This window comes from Cucurbita maxima, unplaced genomic scaffold (assembly GCF_002738345.1).
Source record: "Cucurbita maxima cultivar Rimu unplaced genomic scaffold, Cmax_1.0 Cma_Scf00026, whole genome shotgun sequence".
Taxonomy (NCBI): Eukaryota; Viridiplantae; Streptophyta; class Magnoliopsida; order Cucurbitales; family Cucurbitaceae; genus Cucurbita; species Cucurbita maxima.
The window spans coordinates 1597059-1614288 of record NW_019272042.1 but is presented as its reverse complement, the minus strand read 5'-3'; the positions used below and the strand labels follow the sequence as shown (position 1 = coordinate 1614288).

Below are 17230 nucleotides of genomic sequence, written 5' to 3'. Positions count from 1 at the left end.
AAAAAAAAAAAAAAAAAAAAAAAAAAAAAAAAAAAAAAAAAAAAAAAAAAAAAAAAAAAAAAAAAAAAAAAATTGTGTCCATAGGAATACATTTTTCCTAATCAAAAAATATAAACGTTCCACTTATTAGGCCTTCAATCTTCGAGCAGTCTTTTTTCCAACAGTAGCTCGAGCTCATCCATTGATATTGTCTATTTTTTAAGCAATTCAAAACTTCTAGATCTTAATTCGAGATGAAGATGATATGATCTTTACTCATTAGATGACTGAAGATGTTCGTGTAAAGTGGGATCTACCTGCATTCTCTTCATTCATCAGATTGTCGTTGATAATTAGAATTTTTGGAAGGAAGCTTCCAGAGACGGGCTTATCATCTTCAGAATTTGGTCATACTAAATTGTGATTCTGTACTACTCGAACTCGCCAAATGTAGTAATGAATATACAGAGAGTTAAGGCTCATAGCCATACCAAAACCCAAGATTGCAGACAGCAAAATGGCATATATGGCCTTCAGTTTCAGCTGCAAACAAAGGCCAAAAGAATGTCACTATGATGTACTAAGTTGAGGTTTCTAATCCAAAATGAGAACAATGAAGATTGATATATTCTTGAGTTAAACGTGTTTGAATTTTGCAGCCTTAGTTTCGATGAACCCACCTGAAATATACTCATTAGTGTTACGACTTATTTGGAAGTGATTTTAAAAGAGTTCAAAATCACTTTTTTCACATTCGAAACATGTTTTTCGTCATTCAAGATCAGTTTTGATGGTATGAAATTTGCATCTAAAAGTGTAAAACCGTTATCGTTTTATTATTACACTTTTAAATGCTATTTTCAATATCAAAATTGATTTTGAAGAATTAAATACACGTTTTGGAGCGGTTTTGAACTTGACAAAATGATTATAAGTACTTCAAAATCACTCCCGAACATGTTAGATGGGTCCGTTCGGTTTTCAAAAACAGGGTGGCACTCTTTACAAGGCACTTTGAGATTGGGTTACTTTTCAATGTGAATAAAGAGATCTAACAATAATCAGACTAAAATTGTGCTATGTCTAATGCATCAAGATTTTACTAACCAAGGTATATAATAGATGAAGAATGATAGCTACAAGTGCAAATTCAAGAGCTGCATAAGTCCATATATATTCCTTGATTGCTGCAAAGTTGAGCAGGCAGGAAAACAATGAGAATCATAAATCAGTTTTAAAGGAAATATTTGAAGTATCGTAGAAAACTATACCGAGAATGACCGAGAATATTGACGACATGATACCAAACAACAACGCAAAAGGCGCAGCGTAATTGATCGCCCGAGTCTTCAAGTTGTGAATCTAAAACAAACGAAAACAAGATCGAATAATGTCGGAATCTAAACACAACGTGAAAATATAAAGCTAAGTAGAATACATGTTCCTAAAGAAGTTAAAGTTCGAGGAAGTTTCGTAACAGCCCAAACCCACCGCTAACAGATATTATCTGCTTTGACTCGTTACGTATCGCTGTTAGCCTCACGATTTTAAAACGTGTCTACTAGGGAGAAGTTTTCACACCCTTATAAAAATGTTTCGTTCCCCTCTTAAACTGTAAGGGTGACGGTGATATGTAATGGGCGACGGCGATTCGTAACGGGCCAAAACAGACAATATGGGCTAGCGGTAGACTTGGGTTGTTACAAGTTAAAACAATTTCCTCTTTCTGAGCAAATGGCATACCAGAAGCTGCTGAAGGAAGAAAAAGTAGCATATTGTGCTAATTAAAAGAAGCACCACAAAGTCCTGCCAAGCGCTGAAGCAAATACAGATGTTAAAATACAGTTTCAGATTAGTATGTGAGGCAAAAATCGGAAACGAGAGTGAAATTTTCGAACATCGTCAAAAGTAGAAATGTACACGAAGCGGGACGGGGACGGGGATGCCTTCTCCGTCCTTCCCACCTGTTTCAATCCCTATTCCAGCAAAATTCTCCATTTATTTTCACGGGGATCAAGGAGAAATCTTGTAACAGACCAAACTTATCACTAGCAGATATTGTCCTCTTTGGGCTTCTCCTTAAAGTTTTTAAACGCATTTGCTGGAGAGAATTCCACACTCTTATAAAAAATGTTCCATTCTCATCCAACCTCTCCAACCAATGTGGGATCTCACAATCCATCTCCTAGGGGGTCTAGCGTCCTCGCTGGCACACCGGCTGGTGTCTGACTCTGAAACCATTTGTAATAGTCCAAGACATTGCTAGCAGATATTGTCCTTTTTGAGCTTTCCCTTTAGGGTTTTCCCTCAAGGTTTTAAAACGCGTCTGATAGGAAAAGGTTTCCACACCCTTATAAGGAATGCTTCGTTCCCCTCTCCAACCTCTCCAACTCTTTTGAGTTTCCCCTCAAGGCTAACGCGTATGCTAGGGGGAGATTTCCACACCCTTATAAGGAATGCTTCGTTTCCCTCTCCAACCAATGTGAGATCTTACAATCCACTCCCTTGGGAGCCCACCGTTCTGGCTGACACACAGCTCGGTGTCTAGCTTTGATACCATTTGTAACAGCCCAAGCCTATCGTTAACAGATATTGTCCTGCTTGGGCTTTCACTTTTGGGTTTCCCCCTTGAGGTTTTAAAACGCATCCGTTAGGGAGAGGTTTTCACATCCTTATAAAATATGTTTTGTTCCCCTCTCCAACCAAGGTGAGATCTCACAAATTTTTTTTCGCTCCCATCGTGCCCTGTTTGGAGGAGTCCCCACATGTTAAATAGACATCTCCAGTCAAAAGTGAATAAAAATCCAAGTCACGAGAAACCATTGTAATACCTTATCGTCTGTGAACGGAAAGTCGGTTGATTATGCAACTGTCTTCCGTCCTGTTGTGCAGTGGTCGGAATACGAAGTAGCGTGACAGGTAAATTCTTTACCACCTGCCTACAGACTTCACACTCCTTTTTTCCTCTTATACTAAACCATTTTATTGCACAATCTTTATGTACAAGCCTAAGATCTCCTTTGCAACTACATTCCATTTTGAGAGTGTTTTCTTCTTCACATGGATCATAACATATTCTACAAACAGCTTCCTCTTCAGGAATTTCTTCATCGCCAATCTCTAAGGTAACAGAACCATTTTGATCTGTTACATGGAATAATTAAAGTAAGGTTCAATATACAATCTCCCCGAACGTTCGTGTTATTTTTTCAAATTTTTCACGAATATTTTAAAAGTTTCAGCTCCATTGACCCCTAGATTACCTTAATTTCCTCATTAATTTTATGAAATAGACATATTCGCCTATAAAATTGAAAACTTGCTCATTTTACACAACTTAGACCATAGGTCCGTACCATCTTGGTTGCCCCCAAACGGGTGATTGTGATTAGAAAATGAACCGATTTCAAATGTGATTAGGCTAAATTAATAAAAATACCATTCAACTTTAGGTTTTAAAAATACCCATAAACTTTCAAAAGTTTCAATAATACTAACTTTCAAAAAATAAAAAAAATACCCTTACCGTTAGTTTTAGAGGGAAACGGTTAGTATTTTGTTTCAAAAATACCCATAAACTTTCAAAAGTGTCAATAGTACTCATAAACTTTCAAAAAATCTCAAAAACACCCTAACCGTTAGTTTTGGATGGAAATGGTTAGTATTTTGTTTCAAAAATACCCTCAAACTTTTAATAGTGTTTAAAAAATTGTGAAAAAAAGTTTGATGAATACCTTCCAACTTTTATTAAACAATTCAATTCAACTTTTCTTTTTTTTTTTTATTATTATTTTTTTTAATATCATGAGTACCATATTTAAAAAGATACCCTTTAAAAGTAGCATTAATACCTTTTAACTTTATAAAAAAAATTCAAAAAAATTCTTACTATCAATATATGGACAAAAGCAGTCTATCGACACTTCATAGATTATTTACAAACTTTTTAATGTTACTCTAAAAAGTTCATGAATATTTTTTAAACGTTAAGATATTTTTAAATTAAAAAAAATAAATAAATGTATTTTTGAAGTTCTATTAAAAGTTCAATGATATTTTTGAAGTTTTTAAAATTTTTGTAAGGGTTTTAATGAAGCTTTTGAGAATGTATTTTTAAAAGTTAAAAGGATATTTTTTAGACTATTTTGAACGTTTAAGGGTATTTTTTGAAACAAAGTATTAACGGTTTCCATCGAAAACTAACGGTAAGAATATTTTTTTTTAACTTTTTGAAAGTTTGAAAGTATTTTTTAGACGGTTTTGAAAGTTTAAGGGTACTATTAAACTATTAAAACTTTTGAAAGTTTAGAGGTATTTTTGAGAGAAAGTGCAAAATTTAAGGGTATTTTATTAAAACAAATACATGCAAGATTCATAATTATTAAAGACTGTAAGGACCTAATATATATTATACATAAAATTGCAACCTGTAATAAAACCATGCCTCAGCTTCTATGGGATGTGAAGGGTGGGCATAGAATAAAGCAGTATTTAAACTAGTAATGAAGGAAGGGTACATCTAAACAAGCTAATTATTCACTACCAGAAGAAACAAGAGTGAAAGTGAATTAACAGTAGGGTATAAGGACTTGTACCAGAACTGCTACTGGCCTCTGAATTTGCCATAGGGGAAGCAAAAGATGTAGATCGTATTATAACGATATGTCTACCGGGCATGGATAGAGACCTCGAGACTGCACGTGCTGCTACTTTCTGCAAGAGTTACAAACAAAAGATCAAATTATGGATCTAAATCAAGCAACAAAACATTTCTATGGAGTACTAAAAGTGTAATAGCTTAAGTCCACCGCTAGCACATATTGTCCGCTTTGGCCTGTTACGTATCGCCATCAGTCTCACAGTTTTAAAACGCGTATGCTAGGGAGAGGTTTCTACACCTTTATAAGGAATGTTTTGTTCCCCTCTTCAACTGATGTGGGATCTCACAGTCCACCCTCCTTGGGGGCCTAGCATCCCTGTTGGCACGCTGCTCGGTGTCTGACTTTGATACCATTTGTAATAGCTCAAGCCCACCGCTAGCAGATATTGTCCGTTTTGGCTTGTTACGCATCGTTGTTAGCCTCACAGTTTTAAAACGTGTCTGCTCGAGAGAGGTTTCTACACCCTTGTAAGGAATGTTTAATTCCCCTCTCCAATTGATGTGGGATCTCAAAATCCACCCTTATTGGGGACCCAACGTCCTCACTGGCACACCGCCTAGTGTCTAATTCTGATACTATTTGTAACCGCTCAAGCCCACCACTAGCAGATATTGTCCATTTTGGCTTGTCATGTATCACCGTTAGCCTCACAATTTTAAGACGCGTATGTTAGGAAGAGGTTTCCATACTCTTATAAGGAATGTTTCGTTCTCCTCTCCAACCAACATGGGATCTCACAAAAAGTCTAGCCAGTTTTGAATGATGAAACTTTTAAAAAATGGAAGTTTGTAACACGAGATAACTCACACGTGGAACTGGCTTTTCATTAGTTGTGGCGGGGCGGGGTATGACCGGGGACAAGTTTGAAGCTGGAGTAACTGGGAGGGACAAGGACTTTGTCCACGAAAAGGCTGATGATGCGATAGCCATTACCGGACTCTCAGCAGTTGTACTCGGGTCCGAACTTAGGAGCGAACTCTTCTCACCTTCAGCAGCAATGCCTTTTCTCTTAAAGCTTAAAGCTCTTAAAAAGCTTACAGGAGATAAACCACCATTGTTGGAACCTAGAGATTGCAGTAAACCTTTTATGCCACCCATCGGTCTCGAAGGTACTTGAAGTGAGATATCGGGGCGTCTGCTATGTCGAGTATCTGATATCTGTTCATTAACAGGTTTCACATTCTCAACATCTTCCTGCTTATAACAAACACATACAAATTCAAGTTAGATTCATCGACTATCTAAGATTAAAGCATTGAATTGGCTTAAAGGGCACGCTACCACGTCACGAACTACAAATTCGAAATACTTTTACAGTTTCCCTCACACATCTAGTATATCACTCAACTAATCTCTCCTCCGAGAGACCTAAGTGAGTCATCCCGTAGCAATGGCATCCCACTTTGCCACGCCCCGGGGACGAGAATCAGTCCACGAGGCCGTGATTTTATCTCGAACATTCATCCATTCACCTATTTCAGTTTATTTCAGTTATATAGATATGATTATCAAATAGATTTGCCACTATTCATGTAATAGCCCAAGTCCATTATTATCAAATATTGTCCGCTTCGACCCGTTACGTATCGCTATCAACCTCACAACTTTAAAACATGTCTATTAGAGAAAGGTTTTCACACCCTTATAAAGAATGTTTCGTTCCCTTCCTCAACTGATGTGGGATCTCACATGGTACCAAAGCCAGACACTGGGTGGTATGCGGCGTTGGGCCTCAAGGGGGGTGGATTGTGAGATCCCACATCGGTTGGAGGCGGGAACGAACATTCCTTATAAGGATGGGTGGAAACCTCTCTCTAGTAGACGCGTTTTAAAAATCGTAAGGCTGACGACAACACGTAACAAGCCAAATCGAACAATATCTACTAGTGGTGGGCTTGAGCCGTTTCATTTCTGCAAACGGTTAAGATTTTCTAGATCTAATTTATGATACATAAGCATTGTCTTTAAAATAACAACAGGCTAGAGCAAGAATTTGATACACTGTTCAAGATCTACAAAGTACCAACAGCATCAAGATAAAGAAAACTCCCCCAAAAAAGAGACAACTATAGCCCCATGCTTGGGATACCACAATAATTCATCACAAATTAAGCTGAAAAGAAGAATCTCAGCACTCGCATGAATCAAAATCAACTATCAGTAATTCCTTGTAATAATTGTAAAATACAATCTGGAAGAACTCGGAAGAACACGACATTGTTAATAGAAGAGCTCTAAAACATCAGAGAAATCACTCTTAAAATCAACGAAAAAAAATGATCAAAATACAATAGCTGAAGACGAAGATGAAGAAATCAAGATTTGGAAAATTAAAATAAATAAATAAATAAATAATCTAACCTCTTGAGTAATCTCAGAAATCCCATCCATAAGTGGCTGAACCGACGCCATTTCTGTTAAACTCACAAGAGCTTCAGCAAAAGAAGAACCCGAAAATTTACAGAGAATTCCGAGCGGAAAGAGAGGGAAAATTTGCGGATTTTTTTTTTTAATTATTATGTTTTTTTAGTAATAATATTATATTTGAAGACCGAGAGAAAGACTAACAAAATTCTGTTCGAAGACGGTTGTCTGGGACTCTGACGTGACAGGTGCTTGTCGGAACCTGACTAAGAAAGTGGGCCCAATGGCCCATTTAGTACAATTGAAGCGATCGTGGGCCCATTTCGCCACAAGAGGCCCAGTTACTCATTTCTATGCGTGGGCTCCACACGCTCACATGGTCCTTTTTAAACCGACTTCAATTGACTCGCGTTGACTTGTAAATAAATAGGGAATGTTTTTTTTAATATTATTTTGTTTGAAACACTATTTTAGGAACTTGAGTCAAGGATCCGATACAACTTGAATAGCCTTTACAATTTAACTCAATGTTGCAATCACTGTCTATCACTAATATCGGTTACAAACGTTAAATATTCGTAATTTTCATAATAATCTTAAAAGTATGGTTTGGATTTTAAGTTTGTTTTCAAGTTCGTCGGGTTGATCAAACTAAAAGAACATCAACCCAACCCACGAACCAACAAGACATTTTCGATTTTTAAAAGAAATCCAGTTCAAACCTAAAAAAATCTAACCCATTTCAATAATTTTAGTTCGGTAATGTAAATTGATTGAATTTTCGGGTCATCAAATTTAAATATTAGTACAATAAAAAAAAAAAAATTAATAACTAAATACAATTATTTTTTTTAATCAAATTTGTTAATTATATATAAATTAAATCTTATTTTTAGGAATTTGGACACAAAATTGAAAAATTTAGGATAAGGGAGAATTAAAAAAAAATAATTTATTAGATACTTTTTCAATTTTATGAAATTAATAGAAATAAATTTTAAAAATTTATTAGAACACTTATGAAAATTCATGTTTACGGTTATATATTTCACAAATATCCAACTTTTTAAGAATATTTTAAAGTATTTTTTAATTTTTTTTTTATTATTTTCTTCATCTATATGGGCCAGATTATTTGGGCCTTACAATCTCCAATCCGTAGTTGTTGGGCCTATTTAGAAACGCCGTCCCTAATAAAATCGATAGTCGTCGGTTGAGAACTTGAGGACGGAAAATAACAAATTCTCTCTCTGAAGCCGCTGGACGTCGCCGCTGTTAGCTCCGTAGCTTGAGCTCTCTAAGTACCTCTGAAGCGTCGAGGCATAAACCACTCTTTTTTCTTTTGGAAATTACAATGGATTCCGTTTTATAATCATGTTAATGCGTTTTGTTTTTGGATTCTCAGTTGAAATGAAGTTTCTAGGTTGGTATGTGAAGATTGGGACAGTTTCGGCTTTGATTGGAGCTTCCATGGAAATGTTCATGATCAAAACGGGCTTCTGTGTGAGAACTCTCCTTCTTCTCTTCCTTCTTCCTCAATTCACCATTTTAAATTCTTTTTCTTCACTGTGTTTAGTTGATATGCTTGTTGTAATGGCTTTTTCGTCTTCATTTAGGTCTGTCTTTCGATAAATCTTATAAAATTGATTCGCTACGAGGATCGGAGGTGTTGTTAATAGTTCTTTACAATTTTTTTTATGCTTTATGTCTGCGTAGATGGAAGAAATCTTGCTTTTCAATGAGTATACACTAACGTTAGATTTTTCGTGTTCGAGACCACGAAGTAAATAAGTGGTATTGAGTGGAAACTGTAATGAGCCGCAAGCTTCATGGGAGTTTGTTTTTATAGTTTTGTGGCATATAATATTTGAGGCTGAAGCTTATGCCAAATTCCCAACAGTTGTGGCTGCTGCTATTAATTTAACTGATAGTGATAAAATTTAGTAGAATCCTGGCTGTGATTCCTTCAACTGTTTCATAGCTCTCCTAATGTAGTCTTCATTTGCATCTTATTTTTCTTGTCCAAGTTCCTTATTAAAGCCATCTTCTCTCATTCAAAGAAGCGAAGGTGTCGACAACTTGAGCGCACAACTCAATTGGTTAACACATTGAGTTATCAACCAAAATGTCTAAGGTTTGAATTCCTGCCCACATATTCACCTATAAAATTGAAAACAAAAAAAGCAAAACAAACAAAAAAACAGCACACTAGAGGATTCAGGAGTGTAAAAAAGCAACCAACTGGAGGAACCAAAAGAACACCAAACCAACTGCAAAAGTTATTGCAAAAAACTCGAAAGAGGGAAACTAAAAAGACAACAACAAAGGCAAAAACTAGCAGTCTTCCACTATAGTAAACAATTGGAAAACATTTTTGTAGTTTTATTTAGGGGAGGGGGTTTTCTCTCCGCTGTCCATCCTCTTTTATTTTGATTAATAAATATCATATCGTCTTTTTATCTAAAAAAACAAAAAAGTTAGCAGGCCTAGATGAGCAAAACCACTAGAATCATCTGAAATCTTTCCCACTGAAAAGAGGAGAGCAGAGAAAAGACTTGAACCGCCACAACCCACCAAACAAATAAGCAAAATCAGCAAAGCCAGCTGAGAGTGGGACTCCTCAACTGGACTAGAACACCCATACCAGACCAACCAAGGCCCTGGACAACCTTAAATCTTGAGAGACTACAACACTTTTTTTTTTCTTTTTTTTTAATGGATTCTTAAATATAAGATGGTACTGATTCATTGGTGCATGCACACGTTGAATTTGATTCAATTGTAAACACTGTGAATCAGACTGAGCCTCTTTCTTCGTCCTCCTTTCCATGAGAAAGGAAATCTTTTGTTGCAAGCTGGGGCTGTGCCATCCTTCAGGGCGTTTGTGGCTAAACCTATTGTAATTATTCATTAGGTCTTGTTGGATTGGAGGCCGTTCTTGTAGGCTACCTCCCTTTTTTTGTGGGCTCGTCTTTTTTGTATGCTCTTGTATTCTTTCATTTTTCCTCAATGAATGTTCGGTTATTCATCAAGGAAAAATACTAGTTTTTTTAACAAGAAAGAAAGTACTACTTATGAGTAATATGGAAGTGCTGGTTCAATTGCGCTCTTTTCAAGTCAGTTTCTTGTTTGATGGCCTGTTGATTGGTATATGATGCTGTCTTTATTTTGCCTTTGCATCTTCAGATGATAAAGTAACAGTTTTGGAATCGGAGAAGATAGCTTGGGAAAACTCGCCTGAGGCTCAAGCAATTAGAGAAGCCCTTAATCCTTGGAGGAATCACGATGCTGCTGAAGAGGCCAGGAAAGACACCTAATGCTTCAACTGTTGACCAGAGTAGCTGCTTTGCAAGGTTTGTTCATCATTCCATCCTTATAATCAGCCTAACTGAGGTTGAAATAATTTTTTGTTTTTTTTCCCCACCCAAAATGGATGTCTAACATACTGTTTAAAAATTTAAAAACTGAGGATGAGATCGGCTTTTAGAAAATTCAACTGCTTGACAAAAGCTTTAGAAATCAAACGGAATGCACTGAAACCAACCAAAACCCGAAAATATACTGATTAGATTTCTGCTTTACACCTTAGAAAACCAACATTACTTGAACGATGGAACCCACCGATGGTTAGAAATCACAACCCTCCACAATGGTATGATATTATCCACTTTGAGCATAAGCTCTCATGAATTTGCTTTTGGTTTCCTCAAAAGGCCTCATACCAATTGAGATGTAGTCCTTACTTATAAATTCATGATCATCCCCTTAATTAGCCGATATGGGACTCCTCTCCCAACAATCCCCCTCTGAAATAGAGTACACCATAAAGCCTCCCCTTAGGCCTATGGAGCCCTCAAACAGCCTCCCCTTAATCGAGGCTCGACTCCTTCTCTGGAGCCTTCGAACAAAGTACATCATTTGTTTGACACTTGAGTCACTTTTGACTACACCTTCAAGACTCACAATTTTTCTGTTCGACATTTGAGGATTCTATTGGCATGGCGGTTCAATTAGTTTTTTTTTTTCTCAGTTCTAAGGCCCCTATGCCTTGACTCGATATTCGAGTGAACTTGTTTGATTGCCTGGTTTCCTATACAGAAAAACCACGAACTTTTTAAAACAAACAACAGTGCCAGTGTTGTAGCAGGAAATTCAAAATGTACGGGTCAAGATTCAAAGTGGGATCGACAATGTTGGAGTTTGATTTTGGAACTTTTCCCCTCTTTTTTTTATAGAAAACTTAGGATCCAGGAGTAAATGTGTGAGAAGTTAGTGCAAACTTATTCAATTAATTTTCATTAGTCATTTTTGACTTATTAGAAATGAATGTTAGTTGCACTTATGGCTTGTAATTAGGAAAGATGTTAGTTGCACTTATGGTCCATAGGTCGGTCTAGTGATCATTGGACGAAGTAACGGAAGCAAGATGATTATAAAAAAATGAGATCAAATCCCATAAACATACCTAAGATATCGCAAACAAGTGAGTTTTTTTATCACCAAATATTTCTAGGTCAGGGTGTCAATTTACACAGTTTAGTTCAAATTCTCACAAATTTTTTATTATCAAATAAAATGCTAAATAACTGTCGCATTTGAAACAACAACTCTAACCCATCAAAACTTTTTAATGGAACCAACTCTATGAAGGAAAATAACTGTTAAATTTTGCGTCTTATAAGATTAGTCAAGATGCATGTAACTAGCTTTAAGAATCATAAAAAAAAAAAAATCCGTGACATTTGAAAACAAAAACTACCCGTTATAGCTTTCTGGTTGAACAAAATTTCAAGAGGAAAATATCCCTTAAATTCTTGCACATGATGAAGAAGCTTGATTTTGATGAAAGTCAAATATTTCTCCCAACTCTCTTCTTACCAAACGAAGACTTTGACCTTGTTGATCCATAATACCCTAGCACTTTAGCCTGCATCCACATAAAAGACTATCCCAAGAACAACCGAATCACTGTAACACTGCCTCCAAAACTTTTCTAATGAATGAACAAGAAAGAACAAATTGTGGCTTTAGGATATTCGAACTTCAAACAAACATACTTATAATGATCCTACCATTGTTTTTAAGACATGAACCGACACTCTGTTCGTTTACATCGGTATACAAGAACTCTCTTCTTACAAAAACCCTCATTGCCACAGTATTTAGCGGTTTCTTCTTGTCGGTTTTGCAGGTTGAGAACAAAATTACCGGTGATTAGGAGATACGAGCTCAGGCTTTTAAGTTTCACCTAATAAGATGAGGGATTTCCGAAAGCTGTTTCTTTATGACATTGGAGGTCTTCTTATGATTGATTCCATATTAAAGACGAATGATATCACCAAACCAAAGGTCTGATAATTCAATTCTTAGCAATCTCTTATGGTAGAAATGACAGATTTTCATAGTCTGATACCCATATTAGAGTTGAATCATAATCCCATATTCAGGACTGTCATTCTGATTCACTTAACTCATCATGCCTTCTGGAATATAGTACTTAGGTTGTTATAAGTCGTGACTCGAAACCTACCAGATGATTTGACTATGTTATGCAGTACACACCATTGTTGAAAATATTTCTTAGGTGAAAGAAAAAGAATGTCTAACAATCAGTCTGAATCTTATTTTGGTCAAACTTTCACACTATCCAAATTTACTTTTTACTTACTACCAATATTGTCTTCGGAAACCTCATTTTGGTCTTTGTAGTGCGTTTTGTTGAAAATCTTACATGATACTAAGAGTAAGTGGACTCGAGTCTTAGATCAGATAGTAGTTATATGTATATATGCTTATGCCATGTAAACACGTAACAGTAGGAATAAGAATAGATTATTGTGAACGAGAATCTACCCGGAATGACTTTTTAAAGTCTTTTCTATTATAAAATAGTTGTAACGGTGGATGAATATGTAGCTCGAGTCTACCACTAGCAACAGATATTGATCTTTTTGGGCTTTCCCTTTTGGGCTTCCATTCAAGGTTTTGAAATGCGTCTTTTAGGAAGAGGTTTTCCTCCTCACCAACCGATGTGGGATCTCACAATCCCTACCCCACTTGGGAATCCAGTGTTCTCGCTGACATTGATATCATTTGTAACAGCTCAAGTCTATTCTTAGTAGATATTATCCTCTTTGGGCTTTTACTTTCTGGCTTTCACTCAGTTTTAAAACATGTATGTTAGGGAGAGATTTCTACACCATTGTAAAGAATATTTCGTTCTCCTCTCTAATCCACGTGGGATCTCAAAGGAAATCCAACCGAAATTTCACTAGTTTATGAAAGAATTAGGAAAGAATGAGAATGACCTAGAAGGTCCCATTTATTCTCATAAATGGTACAATTAGACAAAGACAGCCGTTGGCCACCCATGTATCTCCACTGATGGCTAAGTGGGGTTTGAATCGATTCGATTTGCCAAGAAAGAATCCGAAAGATCAATGAAGCTCTTAGTGTGAAATCTTGGCACCCAATTTCATCTGTCATTCTAGAAGTTGGTTGGAGTTTGGTCTTCTCTCATTTACTATCAACTAACAAAATGGTTGAAGAGGATCATCTATATTCAACCAAAGATCCTCCTAACTTTAAAATCATTTCCTCGTTCGATTAGGTTCGAGTTAAACTATTGTCTTTAGCAGTGATATTGCTTTTAAATGGGTGCAATTGGGTCGATTGTAGATGTTCTTGCAGGTAAGCCTATGGTTGAGTGGTTGGTCGAGGCATTGCGGGGTACTTAAAGGTCGGTTTGCATCATGAATTTTGCCATTAATAGCTTGATTTGTTTCACATTTGTTTTGAGAAAGAGAAAGATAGGAAAGATGCCAAGTCCCCTCGGGACACCTTAGACTCCTTCGCCTCCTGAGACGTCGGGAAGAAAGAGTTTGAGGTTAGGTTGGACGCATACATCTTGGTATTTCACACTTAAAATTTGGGCTATTATTATCTTGAAAACTTTAAAATCGATCCCATATAGGTTTTCTAATACCTTCTCTGCATGTGGGTTTTGATTCTATCCTAATTAATTATTTTTTAAGTAATTATTAAATACCATTATATTATTTAGCTATTAAATTATAATTAATAGGTTTTTATACTTTAAAATTGTGTAATAGGTCATTAAAATTTTGAGTTAGTCCCCATGTTTGAGAAGTAGTTCATCCAAATTTTGACCTTTTTGAGGTTTAGAAAGTTAGAAACCTTAAGTTTGTTTGTAATAAATAGAAAGTTTATTAATATATTGTAATAAATGGAAAGTTTATTAATATATCAGAAATAAAATTAAAAGTTCATAAAATTCAATTTTAGTCTATTAAATTAATTAAAAATTAATAAATTTAAATAAATTAATTAAAAATTAATAAATTTAAATATGGACCAATAAGAAATAAAATTGAAATTTAAAGAAGATTTTTAATATTTTAAAAATTCAGAACCTATCAATAATGTGAGCTGAAAACCTATGGAGTATGAATGGATGGAAAAGTCATGGAATTCCACTGAGTTCTTCAACTAGAAAGGTACCAGCTATTTTTTTTTTTTAATATTTATCAAAATTGTGTGGAAAAATACAAAAAATATATATTTAATTGTAAATTATAATAAAAACATCTATAAAATATTTTTTAATTAATTGTAAAAATAATTTAAAATATATTCTTTGAAAGAAATCGAAAGTTGAACGAATTTATGAAAGCTTCATCGTCGTCAGACCTAAGATGTTCGAAACTGTAATCATTTAACCCGAAGGAAAAATTTCAAAATTAAAAATTAAAATAAAAAGGAAGACTTTGCGTTTATGTTAGTCTACAAATCTCTTTCCTTTTGAGATTCATTTCATATTTTTTGTTTGATTTGATGTTCAACAAACAACTTATGATGCTTATCATTTATTAACTTAATTTTGCATTAAGTTTTATGATTAATTAGGAAAAGTCGAGTCAGGTCGGTCGATCAAAAGTCAACATCAACCGTCTTGGTAGAAGTTTTTTATTTAAGGAAATGACGGTAGATTTTTACTTTTTTCCGGTTAATTCCAATATGTGGAGTGTATTTTTGTCGATGGTATATTTACCTAGTCAACTATGTTCATATTGGCGAAATGACTAAATCAGCTTATATTTCATCTGTTAGGTCGTACGTTATAAATATGTTAGACGTATTACGTATCTTCGTTAGCCAGATCATTTTAAAACGTGTTTGCTAGAAAGAGGATTCCACACCCTTATAAGAAATACTTCGTTCTCCTCTCCATCCGATGTGGGATCTCACAATTTATCCCCTTGGGGCCAACGTCCTCACTGACACTCCTCTCGATGTCTGTCTTTGATACCATAACAACCCAGCCGAACCCCACTATTAGCAAATATTGTTAACTTTGGCTCATTACGTAACACTGTCTGCCTCACAATTTTAAAGTGTGTCTATTAGATAGAGGTTTTCACATCTTTATAAGAAATGCTTTATTCCCCTTTTCAACCAATGTAAGATCTCACACTATAGGTTAAGCATACAACCAAAATCTTACAACAGTGGCACGAAAGAGAAAGATTATGAATATATAAGTGAGAGATAATATCTTCGTTAATATGGTGTATTTCTGGTGAAATAAAATAAAAATAAAAAGCCAAAAAAATATTTATATTTAAAATATGGAGATACGTGGAGGTTGGGGAGTATGTCGTCCGTGATAAATAGTATCAAAGCTATACACCTGACTTAGTCATGTCGGTAGAATCTTTAGGTATTGAACAAAAAAGTTATGAGCCTTAGAAATTATAGTCACGTGGAGATCGTATTCGAGCAAAAAGGAGCTACGGAACAATCGTTTTTTTATTAAAAAAAATAGAAATTATAAATATATGTTTAATATTTTTAATAATTTTAAACCTAAAAAAAGTATCTCTCTCTAGCACTAAAGAAACAAAAGAAGTGGATAGGTGACATGAAACCCACCAACAAATTAAAATGTGAAGCAAGATCCCAACCTACCACCTTTTTCAAAACCCACAATTCTTTGTGACCAAAAATAAAATAATAATAATAATAATTAAAAAATGCTAAAAACGGGTGTTTTGTTCTTCTCCCCAAACAATGTGAAAAGTCACAATCCATCTCCCTTCGGGGCCTAGCGGGACGCTGACAATCGTTCATTTCTCCAATCAATGTGGGACCCCCGCAAAATCCACCCACCCCCTTCGGGAAACAGCGAGAAAGTTGGCACATTGTCCGGGTCTAACTCTAATACCATTTGTAACGATCCAAACCCACCGCTAGCAGATATTGTCTTCTTTGAGCTTTCTCTCTCGAGCTTCCCCTCAAGGCTTTAAAACGCTCTGTTATGTGAAGGCTTCCACACTTTTGTAGAGGGTGTGTTTTGTTCTCCTCCCCCACTAATGTGGGACATCACATTCCATCCGTTTTTTTTTTAAACAAATAATTAAGTATTTTCATTTAAAATTAATGGTATATATATATATATATATATATATATATTTTTTTTTTTAAATTTAAGTGTATTATGGAAACTTTAAAAAGATATATTTTAAAAAATATTTTCAATAAAAAAATTCTAGTGAATGCCTTGTCACCATCTTTATTTAATCCCTTCTATTTCAGCAACAACCCAATATAAAAACATGCACAAAATTAAACTTTCTCCACATATCTCAACTCAACCAACCCACCTCCAAATATTATTTATTTATTTATTTATTTATTTATTTAATATCATTATTTAATTCCATATAAATACTACCAAATTTATCTTATTTATTTATAATAATAATAATAATAATAATAAGAGAGATCATATATGGACCAAATGAAAAATGGTTCTTCTCTCTTCCTCTGGGAAGACACAGCAGATTCTGAGGTGGATAGATTATTGTCTCATCCTCATCAACTCCAATCTGCTGTGGATGATCAGGAGGACGCTCGCTCCTGCAGCTGCGATGATTATGCTACTGATCGGCAAGATGATGGGGATGGTGATGAAGATCGAGCCCTTGGTTTGACCGGTGACGACACTCAATCAAGCCATCTTGATGAAACACGACCAAACAGGGCAACGTTGGAGTATAGTTCTGAGGAGGACGAGGAAGAAGAAGAAGAGTCGATTAATAATGTGAGTACAATTCGAGATATGAATGAAATGGAAGATAAGCTCTTTTGGGATACTTGCATGGAAGGAGGATATCCGTGAATAGCCTGGTTCGATCTTTAAAAGG

The 17230-nt window shown here is 35.3% G+C and overlaps 2 protein-coding genes across 5 annotated transcripts; one reads left to right on the top strand and one right to left on the bottom strand.

The window, feature by feature from the left end:
• Positions 1–275: 275 nt before the first annotated feature.
• LOC111499154 (E3 ubiquitin-protein ligase MARCH7-like) lies at positions 276–7138 on the bottom strand. 4 transcript variants are annotated; one of them, XM_023150654.1, is made up of 8 exons: positions 7002–7138; positions 5448–5834; positions 4575–4692; positions 2811–3123; positions 1723–1795; positions 1251–1341; positions 1087–1166; positions 276–522 (listed from the first exon to the last, which is right to left on the bottom strand). In XM_023150654.1, the coding sequence occupies exons 1-8, from the start codon at positions 7050–7052 to the stop codon at positions 388–390; spliced, it is 1248 nt and encodes a 415-aa protein (XP_023006422.1). In that variant the 5' UTR covers positions 7053–7138; the 3' UTR covers positions 276–387. The 4 variants fall into 4 exon arrangements, with proteins under 4 accessions (XP_023006422.1, XP_023006423.1, XP_023006424.1 ...); XM_023150655.1 differs by having other exon boundaries at positions 5679–5834; XM_023150656.1 differs by lacking the exon at positions 7002–7138 and having other exon boundaries at positions 5723–5808.
• Positions 7139–8384: 1246 nt separating this feature from the next.
• Positions 8385–12578, top strand: LOC111498883. Its single transcript, XM_023150238.1, has 3 exons — positions 8385–8505; positions 10191–10357; positions 12196–12578. Exons 1-2 carry the CDS (start codon positions 8385–8387, stop codon positions 10319–10321), a joined length of 252 nt encoding a protein of 83 aa, XP_023006006.1. The 3' UTR covers positions 10322–10357; positions 12196–12578.
• The last annotated feature ends 4652 nt before the right edge of the window (positions 12579–17230 follow it).